We start from the raw sequence: 14,648 nt of genomic DNA, 5'->3' as shown, positions 1-14,648 counted from the left end.
TTGGACCATCTTCTACTGCCTTCCCAGTGCAGCAGCAAGGAGCTGGATCAGAAGTGGAATGGCCGGGACTCCAACTGGCTCTCGGATAGAGGCTGCTGGCTTTGAAAGAAGCAGCTTAACCCATTGTGCCACCACACCGTCCCCCTCCACCCATGCCCAGTTTTCCTTATTGGTGGGGCGGGGGAAGCAAGAGGGAGAAAAGATTTGTTTTGGTTTTGGGATTGTTTTGGTTTGCACCTCTTTTTGCTTTTCATTCAACTGCGGGAGAACTCTAAAGTCCTTTCCGGTCATACCAGCATAAGGAAGATGTTGCAATTCTGTATACAGGTGCAGAAATCCATCCTTGGAAAGTGCCATGACTTGCCCGGGTTCCCAAGGAACCCACAACTGACTCCTCCTTGCCCTGTGTGTTTGCCACCCCAGTGGAGTTCCTTAGAAAAGAGCCTCTTATTTGCTAGTCCTAAAGAACTCTCTCAGGTGCTGCTTTATAATCCCGGAACTCAGTGCTTGCTAGCAGCCCAACTGTTTGACGCACCTGTTCAAGTACATGGTTGGCCCTGGGACCTTCAAGGACAGGTTTTCTGTATCTTTTCTAATGGCACGCACTAGCCTGAAATGCCATGCTCTGGCATCAATGAGCCTATGACTTCTCAGAGAGCTGTCTGCACTAGGGGCAGCAGCATTCAAAACATGGAGGGTGTTTCAAACCCTCTGCTTGTCTGTTTTTGCCTAAGCAACTGTGTATTTTATTTGGCCTGGTTTTTCATTAGTCTGTTCTTGGCATGCAAACCACCTGCTAAGCAGACTGAGTGTTGGAATGGGCAGCTGGATACCCAACCCTTCTATGAACACTCAAGGTTTGGCTTCACGGGGTTCAAGCTAAAACAAGGGTAGATCCTCCGTGCTGACCAGGGTGCTTGATCACAGGTGAATCGCTTCTGCTCTCCGAACCCCTTTCTTCATCTGTAAATGGGCCTGGGCACCTGTCTCATGGGAAGGTAATGATAATTAGATGTGGTTTAACTCACATAAGGGCTTCCAAAAGTGTTGTTAGTACTGACCTCAATATAAATGTTTCCATTAAGCTCTATTGGAACAAGATATAAATAACATTGAGCAAGAACCTGCAGTTTAATCCTTGATGGTTTAGCAGGTCTTTGGGGAGGGTATGGCGGGGTAGAGTGGAGGGGCTTTGGTAAGCTTCCTGAATATGACACCCTGCACCAGTTACCATAGGACAGGACTGTGGCTGTTGAAGGTGGTGGACTTACTTCTCAGCACCCTGAGGTTTATCCAGGCCTTTATTAAGACGGTAGCCCCCTGGTAGCTGGCTTCCCATCATCTTCAACGCAGGAAGCCGCCCGGTGTTTCTGGACTCTGGCAGGTTGAAGAGAAAGGGCTCGCTGAAGTCAAGATCAAGAGCAGTGGTTTCGTTTTCCAGCTCCAGCCAGTGTCTTTTCTAATTAGCTCAGCAGCACAGCCACCGCTGGCTTTGGAAAGTCCTGGTCCTGTTCATATTTCCCCTTATCTTGGAGCCTGACTTAGGATGTGATCTTCCAGTTCAATGGGTATTGGTAAGGAAGCTGGCCGGAGGCAGAGGAAGGAGTCTGCATGGGAGGGACCTGGGGGAGCTGGCCACAGGAGAGAGGAAAAATTGCTTTCCCCAAGTGAAATGGAAGCCAGGGCGCCCCTTCCAAGGGCCTATCCTAATCAGCCGTACAAGCTGTCGGTTTGTGTGTCCTATTGATTTAATATGCTTCTAATCAGTACATAAAGCTATGGGCCTGCAGTGTTAATTTTTCATATGCTTACCAAGTACCCTTTGATTTTCTGTCACACGTTAATTACAGCGTTTCGCCATTAAATAGGAAGCTTTGTGTAAACTAATTACTAGGTAATCATTGTCTACCGCAAGCCGCGGCGCCGCCGTTTGCACCTTTTATTTTATTCTAGGAAAAAAAAAAAAAAAGCCCGCACAGATTCTCGCAGCCCGGAAACAGCTCCTACCTCCAGCCATTAGCTCTCACTAATTCATAGCATTATTGTGGCGAGCGAGTGGAGGAGTTTGTAATTGTTGTGGTATCAGAGCTGTTAATTACCGGAGTAAACAGTTGAACTGGTGCCAAGGTCTATTGTAGGAGGCAGGAGAAAGAGGAGGTGGGGACGCTCCTCGCGCCATCTGGGGACCACGGGAGAGGCGGGCGCGCGCGCACAGCAGCCGGGGGACCGCGCGCTTCGGCGCCGGGGTGGTGGCGCACAGATGGCTCATGAGCAGCCATCGAATTTAACGGCCAGCTCTCCGCAGTGCCGGCGCGGCGGGCACGGAGAAAGCGGGAGCCCGTTCGCGTTCGCACACACGGGGAGCCCCCACCCCGCTGCGGTCAGAGTTGTCCTCCTTTTTGGAAGCGGGAAGGTCCCGACTCTTGTGTCTCCACGGGCATCTGTGCGCAAGAAGATCTCGCAGGGGAGCTGGCATCGCGGCGGCCACCGCTTGCTTCTTCCACACCGGCGCCAGGGGTCCCCAGGAGCATGCACCTGTCCTTGTGCTGGGTGGGAGCCAAGGCGGAGCCTCTCTTCCCGCCCGCCACGGCCAGGAGGGGTGGCCGGGCCGGAATGCAAAACCGCGTTTTCCGACAGGCTCCCGAAAGCGAGTCCAAAGGGGGCTCCTGCGTTGCCTTTTGTTTTTAATTTTCAATTAAAGAGCTTTCAGCAGCATGTGCAATTTTCCCACCCAGCGATGTTTCTCCAACTGGAAAGAAAGAAACCTATTACCAGCAATAATAATTATGGCCACTTTCACTTAGGGGTGCATTTGTCAACCGTGTGGTGTCTGCTGGAAAATACTGCACCATCTTAGCACCAGCCATGTGCGTTTTCTTACTTGATGCCCCTGATATTTTTAGTAGCATTTCCTTTCAAACCGTGTTTCCAGTGTTAAATACACACACACACACACACACACACACACATACTTGCTACTTTAAACACGCTTGAATATCGGTTGAGGCATGTTCTTCTACTACTTTCTTAAAATCTCCCTGAATTGCTGTATTTGTGTGGAACAATTCTACTGAAGATGTCACAGACCACTCTAATACATCGGACGGACAGCCCTCCTCTAGGCATCCGTGATGGCAATTTTGTCTCCAGGGGGCCTTGGGGTAGGATGGGGTGGGGTGTTGGCCTGCTTTTCTGACTGTGCAGTGTTCAATTAAGAATTCCAAGAGGCGCTTAATCTTTATCTATTGAAACCCCCAGCATGCAGCGCACCATGGGGTCCCCCCTCCGACAGAGGAAAGAAACAACCATTCAAGTGCTGGAAAGTTGAAAGGGAGTGAGTAAACCTCTCCGGGGTTGGGGGTATCCCCCACCCATGCTCACCTCAGAGTGGGGCTGAGCTTTGGGGTTGCGTGCCTCAGTGGAACCGCGGGCTGCTTTAGTCACATCAACAGCGAGGCCTGCGCATGGGTGCAAGGTGGAGGCCTGGATGATGGGGGGCCGGAGGAGCGGGAGGGAGGCACAGAGTCCTCCAGAAGCCGCGAGGGGAGAACGCCACCTAAGTATGGAATTAGACATCGCGTTCTCGCCCTTCTGCTTAATGAGAGCCGCCACCGCAGCGAGTCACTTGCCACACAGCCGCAATGGGCCATTAGCGATCAAGGGGAAATTGTCTTCGCCGCCTCGAGCAGATGGAGCAAATATTTTACAAAGCCATTTTACAGACCCCAAACATTTGCGTGCCTGGGGAAGGCTGGCTGTTTTACATCACGCTCACCTTCTACAGCGGTATAATTTTCCATCTCATCGAAGGCAAAGTTGGCGTTTTTGATTTTTAAATTCACCATTAGCAATTACCCACGGAGAAATAAAGCAGTCCTTACGCTTTAAGTAGGTGTGGGGGGTGGTTTATGACTTGCCCCAAAGACATTTTCCTAGATTTCTTCCCCTCTTTTCTTTCTTCATGTTCTGAGTCTTTTTTTTTTTTTTTTCACTCTCAGGAAAAAGACCATTTCTCGTGGTCTCAATGGCGAGGAATGAGTGGAAAGTGGAGGGCTGCAAAGGGAGGGTGACCAGTCGCCAGAGCCATCAGAGCATCGCTGGTTTACCAACGCCTACAGTACACTGTGGGGCTGTGCTAGGCCCATCGCTTTGTACCAGTTTAAAGACATTTATGTTTTAAGGCATAGAAAAAAAATAACCTCTAACACAGGGTGAATTCTTTTTTAAAGATTGATTTATTTTTATTAGAAAGGCAGATTTACAGAGAGAAGGAGAGAAATTGAGAGAGAGACAGACAGAGAGATCTTCCATCTGCTGGTTCACTGCCCAAATTGCTGCAGTGGCAGGAACTGAGCCAATCCTAAGCCAGGAGCCTCCCCTTGGACTCCCACATGGGTGCAGGGTCCCAAGACTTTGGGCCGTCCCCTACTGTTTTCTCAGGCCATAAACAGTGAACTGGATTGGAAGTGGAGGTGCTGGTGCTTGCAGCCTGAGCATTAGCCTGTTGAACCACAGTGCCAGCCCCAAAAAGAAGTTTGTAATATCTCAGCTCACTGAATTTCAGGGGTGCTTTAGCTATAGATTAGAATACCTTCTGTGGCTCCCTGATATCACCCAGGACCCAGTTACTGCCCATCTCTCTCCTTTACTGGACATGGCATTGGCTTGTTCAAGGTTGCTCATGAGTTTCTGGAGTCAGACTTTGGCTGGGACCATAAGGAAGAGAGAACCTCTCGCTAGCAGGATTCTCACAAGGCAGAAGTCCCCAACAGGTTCACACTGAGATTTGATTGGCTTTATTGGGTCATGTGCCTCTGCTGAACCAAACGCCATGGCCAAGTGCTCATCAGGGATCCAATTGGGGACCTTGCCATCAACTGGCATAGCTAAGAGTGAGGAAGGGGCAATTCCTGAAGGGAAGTTGGGGCTCTCACGATCCCGAAAGAGAAGACACAGGTGTCTGGGTGGCCAACAGCACATGTCCAGTCTTACCATTCTTCCATAAAGGTAGCAATGGAGACTCGGCCCTCCCCTGTGGCTGACCCCCCTTGGGCCAACCACATGATTACGCTCCTTGAGAGCTTTACAGTCATGAGTCCAACCACACCGTGACAAATCTTGGAGTTGCTGGGTGGGAATTCTCGTGGCTATGTAAGGACAATCATATCAGAGAGTGGCTGTGAAAAGGCATGCCTGGCACGTGACTGCCACTTGGGAAGCTTTCACTAAAGGAGAACTGTTTTAAGTCGAGGACAGCCCAAAGCCTTGGGACCCTGCACCCGCATGGGAGGCCCGGAAGAGGCTCCTGGCCCCTAACTTTGGATTGGCTCAGCGCCAGTCATTGTAGCCACTTGGGGAGTGAATCAATGGATGGAAGATCTTCCTCTCTGTCTCTCCTCCTCTCTGTGTATGTGATTTTGCAATACAAATAAATAAATCTTTAAAAAAAGAAAGAAAGGAGAACTGCTTTAATGCAAACAGTGGCTGATATTGTGTCCCACGTACAGCCCTGCACCCTTTCTCAGCTCAAACCCCTCTCTCTTCAAATCTCTCCCCTCTCCCCCTTCCCGTGACACCTACAGATTCAGATGTCCCACTCTCTGCCCCCTCCAGACGAACACTCACCTGGGAAGCCAGAAGGCAGCCAGGGAGCCCCCGCCGTGTTGCCCGTGTGACCGTAGAAGCCCCTTCCCTCTCCTGTGACTGGAGGCGTTTGTCCCAGATACTCCATATGGCCCCTCTCCACAGGGATGGCGGTCCTGCCTGGTTTTCCAGGTCATCGTCATGCCCTTTTGACCTTACACTCACCTTGGCTCCGCCTCCGCCACCCCTCCCTGTTTAGGATTCTCAGAAACATGCAGAAAGCAGAGACATTGGGGCAGCTCCTTGGGTTTTCTTTTACCCTTGCTCTCATCTAAACCAACCAAGCTGTGTCTGCCATGGAAGAATTGGAGGTGTGATTAGTCACGGAGCTATTCCACTAAACTCACCCGTAATGATTCAGCAAAGGGACTGCTAGGGTGAAATATGAGTGTGGGGGGGATTGGTACTGACAACACTGTGATTTACATTCTTCCTTCCCAGCTCCCCAGCGCCCCAGAGCACGCACACACACACACACACACACACACACCTGGAATTTGCTTGCAAGGCAAAGTTAACTCCCTAGATTGGCAGGATGGCAGAGCAGAATTGAACCAGAAATGCTAGGGGCTCCCCCGGAGATGGCCCATAATATTTTCCCTCCATCAAAGATCTCTTACTTCAAATCCACTCCTTCTTGATAGAAAAAGGGAAAAGAGCAGAGAGGCATCATCCATTCTTGGTGGACAAGCCTCTCAAGGAGGTGTGGACACCCCGTGCCTTCCAAGGCCGTGACTGGTGCCAATGCACACTAAGGGTGAACTGCAAGTGCCGGACAGAGAGCGGACAAGCCTGTACTGTGCAAAGGTGGTGCTGAAGCCCTGCCCACGAGGGATTTCCCTGGAGGGAATTCCTCCCTGCCACGGAGCGATTCCTCCAGGCTGGGATCTACATTTCCAGCCACAAAAATACATTCATAGAGTTGGCAGCATCCTTAGGGAATGGAAATTCTTACTTCACACTTGACTCTGAGTGAAGAGTTATTTTGCTACTACCTGCTGATCATTCGTGAAGTAGATATTTTCCTTTCCACTGCCCTTATCCCCTGCCACTTGCCATCACCAGCTCTAAATGAGATGCTCACTGTGAGTGGATGACAGGCTTTTGGAAACATGGGCACGGTCACCCATCGCCTGGATGTGATGTTGGGAACTTGTTCCTATTCACTGCATAGCTTTGTGAGACAGAGGATGCACTGCACGCTGCTGGCTCTTGGCAGAAAACACACACGGACATTCTGGGCTGCACTGGTTGTCGAGTATGAATGTCGTTGTGCTGTTGCTATTTGGGTGTATAAGCTGTATCATCCACCATCTCCCTCTTCCTCATCCTCATAGTTACAGAGGCAGAGGGGCGGTCCTCTGGTACCAAGGCCATTCTTAGTCAAAGCCTTGCATTTCCCATCTGATGCTTTCAAGACAAAGAAATAAATTAAGAAGTCAACACCCTCCCCCTGTCAATCTCTCATTATTCCTCTCGATGGCTTTTGCTTGAGAACTCCATCACCTTCCGATCAGGTGGCAAGCTTGCCTCCAGGACGGCCAGCCGCCCCTTGCTGTAGCCTTGGTAGCAAGGCAGTAGTGGCAGTGGTGCTGGCAACCATGCCTGGTCCAGTTCATAAGTGGCCAGTGAAGTGAAGCTTCCTAAATGTCTCATCCCTACAGGTGGGTTCAGGCAGGAAGGAGGGAACCTGCTGAGGGGTGCCTGTCTCCTCTCCTCCTGCAATGTCAGCTCTTTCCATAGCTCTATCCCTGTCCTGGTGCTTGCCGTGACTATAATTCAAATGACCAGTGCTGGGTTCTGTCTGTGCCGCAAGAGCTCCAGCAGTGCCCACACCGTCAAGGAGACCGCAGGCAGTGGGAGAGCTTGGGGGAAAAGAGCTTGATTGGGGTAGCAAGGAAGGCTGCCTGGAGGAGGTGTGGTCAGAATGAACCCAGAAGGGCTGAGGAGGAGTCAGCTGGAGGAGGAAGAAGAGAAAGGGGGTGGTGCTGCGGCTATGCTCCTCATGGGGACAGGGATCTGGTTTTAAGATCTAGGTTGGTTCAGTGGTTAAACGCCAGTTAGGGCTCCCAATTCCCCATGCCTCGGAGGTTCTGGGCTCAATCCCCAGCACTGGCTCTGCCCCTAGCTTCCTGCCAGCGCAAACCCTGGGAGGCACATGGGGAGACAGTTTGGCTGCCCATCCCAGTGCCAGCAGTGACAGGCCTGTGAGAGGTGACTCAGTGGATGGGCCCTCTCCCTCTCGGGTTGTTTTTCACTTCCTCAGTCTCTTATGACCTTTTTACACTTAAATTCTAAACAAACTTTTCTGTAGGATAAGGTTTTGATCTGCTCCTTCGTCATTTCCTCACCATCTCTTCTCATCCTGGGAACAATGTGTAATTCCATTTCCCTCCAGTATTGAAAAGGCAGAGCATGCTGTAGTCTTCTTGACCTATGAATGATTGAATGACTGAATGAATGATTTTACTCTGATGGGAAGGGACATGTATTCCAAGCCCTGCAGGAGCAGGGTGAGGCGTGACCCAAGAGGGGTCTCCCCTGCCTGGAAATCAGCTTTGGCTGAGGAGTTCCCCGGGGGCAGGGTGAGGATGGAAAGCTGAGCTTGCTGGTCCCAGCCTTGGCGAGCTTCATGAAGGAGGGATGCTGGGTCCCTGGAGATCTGGTAGAATGATTTCTAGTGAGACAAGTGTGAAGCAGACAGCAAGATGAGCTTTAGGATGGATCAAAAATGGAAAAAGATGGGGTCAGAGCCAATGGGAAGGCATACTTGTCCTGCTGGCTTCCAGTCTCCAGGTAGCAGTGTGCCAGTGCAGGACAGGAAGAGTGAGAAGGGGCCATGACTTGGACAGCCTCTTCCTGGTAAGCCGAGGCACACACACACACACATACACAACCACCAGGAAGCTGCTTCCCAGGGTCTGCAATAGCCAGAAGTTGTAGTTACACTTAGGCACTTGTGATATGGGATATGGTGTCTCTACTGCCAGGCTAGATGGCCACTCCCACCCTCGTTCAAGACTTTGATGATGAGGTAGGACGCAGATACCCGCTCGCAAATGTTCAAGGGCACAGAGTTAAAAATTGGAGGTGCCAAGGCCAGCATTGTGGCAGTGAGTTAAGTCCACACCGGTGATGCCGGCATCCCATATAAGCGCCAGTTCGAGTCCTGAATGCACCACACCTGATCCCTCCCTCTCTGCTAATGGATTTGGGAAGGTATTTGAGCTGCTGCACCCATGTGAGACCCAGATGGAGTTCCTGGCTCCTGGCTTTGGCCTGGCCCAGCCCTGACTGATAAGCCATTTGGGGAGTAAATCAGCAGATGGAAGATCTCTCTGTGTCTCTCCCTGTCTATCTCTGTAATTGTAAATCTTAAAGATAAAAAGGTTCCCATTCTGACTTAGCCTTAGGGATGAGTTTACTAACTCCACATAGTTCGTAATGGGAGGCCAAGGCCCAGGGATACTGCCCAGGAGCCTCCAGCTGGTCTGGCTGCCCTGGCCTGATGTGTACATTACTCCCGACATCTGGAGAGTACCTGCCTTCCAGTGCCAATGGGCATGATGCACAATAGTGCCAACAGGTCCATCCCCAAGTCACTTCGCAATAGGAAAACGGAAATGGCTGGGACAAATAGAGGAAAATGTTCAAAATGGCTTTCTGACTCTGGGTAAACAGTAACCACTTTTTTTTTCTTCTTTTGCCTGTTGGAGGCCTGGTTTTTAATCACTCCACAAGCAGTTTTCATTTCTGTCATAAAATTGCTTGTGGTTCTATTTAATTTGTTTCTGCAGGAGCTGGCGCTGACGAAGATCTCCAAGGAGCTAGTGGGCATTTTAGCACAGCACGTACAACCAGTCAACAAGAGACGCTTTCCGACTTGGAAGAAATTCCTGCAAGCATTTCTCAGTCAAGGTAAATAGGACCGGGCCTCTTTCCCCTGAGGACTGGGCCGCTTTCGAGGCTCCCGCATCTCCCCATGTTGGCTCTAAGAGGTGTGTATCTCCAGTCAACTCCGCTTCTTTCCAAAATCATTGCCTAAATATTTATCTTGCACCCAGCCTGTAAAGTAAATGGGACCAGCATGTGGCTCACACGGCACATGGCATCGCTCACTCTTCTGGGCCTCCCTTGCAACAAGGGCTTCTCCTGAGGGGGGGTGCACTTTGGAGTCCCGTGACTTGGGTCTGAACTTCACCCATGACCTTGAGCAAGGGTCTGGGGTCCTCCTAGGTCCTGTTTCCTCATCTGCCTACCTCTCAGGGTTGTTGGGAGGACTCAGCAAAAAATAGCAACGAAACATCGAGAGGGTCTTGAAAAAGTTCATGCAAAGTGCATTCTATGAAGAGGCTCTGGGGACCCGCATTCGGTGCAGCAGTTAAGATGCCCCCAAGGCCCTTGGCATCAGGATTGCTTCATTACTGGGCTCAAGTCCCAGCGGTGCTTATGATTCCAGCTTCCTGCTGTTGTGCACCCCAGGAGACAGCAGAGGAAAGATCAAGTTTTTGGGTCCCTGCCACACACAAGGAAGGCCTGGACTGAGTGACCAGCTCCCGGCTTCACCCTGGCCCAGTACCGGTCACTGTGGTTATTGAGGATTGAGCCAGTGTTTGGAAGATTTCTCTCCCCCATACTCCTTGTCCCTCCAACTAAAAAAAAGAAAGGGGGAAAAGAAGAGGGGGGGGGATATGCAAGGTTTTATATTGTGGGAGGGCAAACTTTTACTCTTCTGTTCTGTTTTTCACATCCTTTTTTGAAGACCCCTCCTGCAAACAGGAAAGCTGACCTCCACTGCAGTGCCCCTTGCAGAGCAGATCTCTCACAAGTGCGTCTCTCCCCTGCTGAGGGTTTAGTTGTTCTCAAAGGCAGCCACCTTTTATTACAAACAAAAGAAATTTTCCTTAGGAGTCAGTCCACCAGCTTGTATAGGGAATTTCCAAATAAGGGTACTGCCCAGCCAGGACAGCAAGCCAGCAAGCCACCAAGCCGGCCACCTCCTCCTTGTGGAACAAGCAATGCATGCTGGTCCCCAGGCACCCAGCTCCCTGTGGGGCACTGTGCAGGGGTCAGGTCCGCGCCCTCTCTTGGCAGCCAGGAGTATTGCAGTGTAACGTAGAGGTCCGTGGGCATTACCCAAGAGCCAAGGAGAGGGACTGGTCCAGCAGCCTATAGATGATTCCATCCCGCCCTACTCACAGCTGATGATGGCAGGACAGCACATTGCTACATGGTTGACCAAACAGTGATGTGATGTCAGGGGATCCCAAGAACAGTGGCCACTAACTGGCAGCACAGTAAGGATGGCCCAGAAGGTCCAGGGAATGCTGCAAGGATGTATGTGTGACTGTGCCTAGTCCTACCCCAGCAGCCTGTGAAACAGGAGCCATCAGTCAGTACACTCGTTTTATAAGAGAGGAAGCTGGGCCAGCAAAGACGAGCTCATCCCAAATCCTTCAGATGAGCCCATAAAAGGCTGCCTCTGAGCAGCCAGACAGGGTGCACTGGCCACACCCACAAGGACCCTCCTAAGCTACAGGTGGGTGCCAGTTGTGGCTAAATCCTTGCCTTGCACATGCCAGGAACCCATACAGGCACTGGTTCATGCAAGACTGCTCTACTTTCCATCCAGCTCTGTGCCTGTGGTCTGGGAAAGCAGTATAGGATGGCCCAAGCCTCGGGAATCTGCCTGCACCTGTGTGGGAGACACAAAAAAAGCTCCTGGCTCCTGATTTTGGATCGGCTCAGCTCCGACCGTTGGTGACATTTGGGGAGTGAACCGGTGGATGGAAGATCTTTGTCTCTCCTTCTTTCTGTAAATCTACTTTCCTAATAAAAATAAATATTTTTTTAAAATGAGGCATTCACAGTATGGCTGAAGACAAAAGACAAACTCCCATGAGGAGACAGGGACTAGAGAAAACTCCTGTGAGATCTGGAACCTTCTGAACACCGTGCCTTGGTAACCTAGAGATTGCCACAGTCTCCCCCTCTTAACTGTAAAAAATCCATTATTTTGATCCCTTTTTGTGGTATTTTCCTCCACTTAAGAGATGCTATTGACCTTTTAAGTTTTATAAGATTTGAAAGGCAGAGTGACACTAAGAGAGAAAGAGACAGACAGATCTGTCCTCTGGCTCATGTTTCTCTCAAATCCACTACTTTGCACCCATCCGGGAAAACATGTGATATTTGTCTTTGGGGTCCTGGCTCATTTCACTAAGCAGAATGGTCTCCATTTGCATCCTTTTTCTCCTACAGGGTTGAGTGGTATTCCATAGGGTGCATGTGTGTTTGTGTATCACATTTTCATTATCCAGTCATTTGTTGATTAGCGTCTGAACTGATTCCATATCTTAGCTACTGTGACTTGAGCTGCAGTGAACCTAGGGGCACAGGTAACTTCCTCATATGCTGGTTTCATTTCCTTTGGCTGGGTCAGACGGACGATCTATTTTCACATCTCTGTGGAATCTCCATGCTGCCTTCCACAATGACTGCACTAGTCCACAGGCCCCGCCGACAGTGGAATAGGCTGTCCTTCCTCCCCCACATCTTCCCTGGCACTTGTAATGTTTGGGTTTGGGGATAACAGCCATTCTAACTGGGGTGATGTGAATCCTCACTGTGGTTGGCCCTGTATTTTGAAAAGCATCTTACAGCTGGCCCTGCACAGGGGTCCTCTGGCTGCCACATTGCGGGCAGTGTGCTCTAGACTGATAAACACCCAAACCCATCAAACCTTCAAAAAAAAAATGACATTGACTAGAAGGAACCTGCTAGTCCCCAAGATATACCCCCTAAACCATGGGGAGTTAACTCCCCCGGAGGAATTGGACCAAAACCTTTTGGATCTACTGTCGATTAAGCCGTGCACATGGACTTGATGGTCACTCGTATTCACAGTCATGATCACAATCAATGCTACCATTCCTGGAGCTTGGTTCTCAACGCCAAACCATGATGAACCCTCCAGTCACTTTGGAAAACAGATTCCCAAGAATCTGTGCAGCCAGCGTTCGTTACACGCATTTCACAGATGAAGGAAAAGAAGTCCAGACAGTTTATGCCGCTAACGCTGGGTTTCCCCAGCCCAGAACACAGAAGCCACGGGCCTGGGCTCTGCACAGCCCTGGGCTCTTCCCCATGCTCTGAAAGGAGCTGGGTCCTGGCGAGCCTTTCCTTTTCACTGCTGCTCCCTGCTTCTCCCACCAGGGGGCGTGATCGAGGCCTTCCCGCCCGCGGACAACGTCACCAACCTGACCGTGGACCTGCTGATAGAGCCGGGCGGGGAAGTGCGGGTGTTGTCCACGGGGGACCAGCTGCACGCCGAAAGCCCCTTCGTCTCCTCGGGCACCACCATGCCGCAGGCCTCCGTGGATCCCCAAGTTCTCTGTTCTTTGTGCCTCCAAATTGGAAATGCGTGTAAAACCAGAGACGTGGTTGGCTACTTCTCCATAGACCTGGTGACTTTCATCGACCCAAGCACCTTGGAGCAGCAGGTGAGTCAGACGTCTAGTGAAAACACTCCAGGCTTTAACAACTCCAGGTGCCCCACCCCCAAATCCATGCAGCAGTGAAGGTGTGTTTGGGACCAGCTGTCTGTATTTTCTGCTTTAAGAAACGTGTATGTGATTATAAACATAAGAGGGTCTAAATGGAAACAGAATGGATCTGCCGGGCCTCTCTGTACCCGACCCAACCTAAGCTAAGTGGTGCCAACCCAGCTGCTGTATCCTTTTCGTCACACCCAGCCTCTTCCTCCCAGGGGACCGGCGGAAGCTAAGGTCTTATTTGGGAGTGTTGACCTCCTTCCATGTCTTTGCATGTCCGCTGTACTCGGTTGTACCCTGGGACAACACGTGAGGCACGTGTTTAGATGCGTTCTCTGTAGTGGGCTATTCTGTATAGGACTATCTCACAATCGGCCTTTGTTTATTCAGTGTGACACTTAGGAGAAAGATTCTTGTTCTGCACATGGACTGTGACGTAGAATATTCCAGATAAATACTTTTTAAACCTTTTTTGCTTTGCTTCCTCCACTCCTCCAACTTATAATGCGTACATCCCCTTCTATTCCCTGGGACCCCTTTTCAAAAACGTTCGACTGTCCCTGACCTCTGTCTAAAGAGTCCTTCCTCCCTCCTGGGCCTCCGGCCACGGAGCGTCAGCCATGTCCTGCAGTTGTTTTGTGTCTGGCCCTTTTCTCTTCCGTGGAGCCCCAGATCACCCCCAAGAGCAGTTTCCATGTGACAACTGACATCTGGGGCCATTTCCAGTGTTTCACATTTTCCTTTGACCTTCCTGGACTCCCCCATGGGTGTCGCATTCTGTTCCCAAGCCTGCACACCCAGAGGGCAAAAGACAACCTGAGGAACACTCAGAAAGTCACCAGGTGAGCATTGTGGAGTAGTGAGGAAATCCGCTTTCTTGGGACACCCGCATCCCAGATTGGAAATGTGTGGTTCAAGTTCCAGCAACTCTCCTTGTGACACAGCTCCTTGCTAATGCATCCTGGGAGACAGCAAGAGATAGTCTGAGTGTTGAACCACGGCCACCCATGTCCTGGTCTCCTGGCTTCAGCCTGGCCCGGCCCCAGCTGTTGCAGGTACTGGGTGAGTGAACCAGTGGATGAAGGATCTCTCTTTCTCTCTCTGCCTTTCAAGTCATTGAAAATAAATAAGCATTTAAAAATAAAATCGTTCACTGCTTACATAATGGTAGGATAAATAGGTGAAGAACATTAAACCCTCCATATCCGTGAGGTCTTCATTCATGGGTTCAGCCAGTTATGGGTGGGAACTATGCCAGAGAAATACGTCTGCATGGACTGTGTCCAGGCTGTGTCCATTTCCGTGTCATTCTTCTGTAGCAACAGAGCGTCACTACCATAGCCACAGCATCCACACCACACCAGGCAGTAGCAGGAATAAGCCAGAGTTGGCCTAAACTCTGTGAAGGGTTGCGTAGGTTCCAGGCAACACCAGGTAGGGAGCTTGCCGCAC

General features: G+C 50.7%; 1 protein-coding gene across 8 annotated transcripts in view; it reads left to right on the top strand.

The window, feature by feature from the left end:
- The window catches only part of IQCH (IQ motif containing H), a 187,602-nt gene that overhangs the window by 124,392 nt on the left and 48,562 nt on the right, over positions 1–14,648 (top strand). For 7 of the 8 annotated variants that reach the window (XM_058665635.1, XM_058665632.1, XM_058665630.1 and 4 more), the window contains 2 exons: positions 9,441–9,561; positions 12,859–13,145. In XM_058665635.1, the coding sequence (XP_058521618.1) occupies positions 9,441–9,561; positions 12,859–13,145 (408 nt within the window). Of the gene's footprint in view, positions 1–9,440; positions 9,562–12,858; positions 13,146–13,411; positions 13,497–14,648 lie in introns of those variants that run through there. The other variant, XM_058665637.1, reaches the window with a different exon arrangement.

This window comes from Ochotona princeps, chromosome 6 (assembly GCF_030435755.1).
Source record: "Ochotona princeps isolate mOchPri1 chromosome 6, mOchPri1.hap1, whole genome shotgun sequence".
NCBI classification, from domain to species: Eukaryota; Metazoa; Chordata; class Mammalia; order Lagomorpha; family Ochotonidae; genus Ochotona; species Ochotona princeps.
Note: the sequence above shows the minus strand (reverse complement) of the source record. Positions and strands in the feature narration are given on the sequence as shown.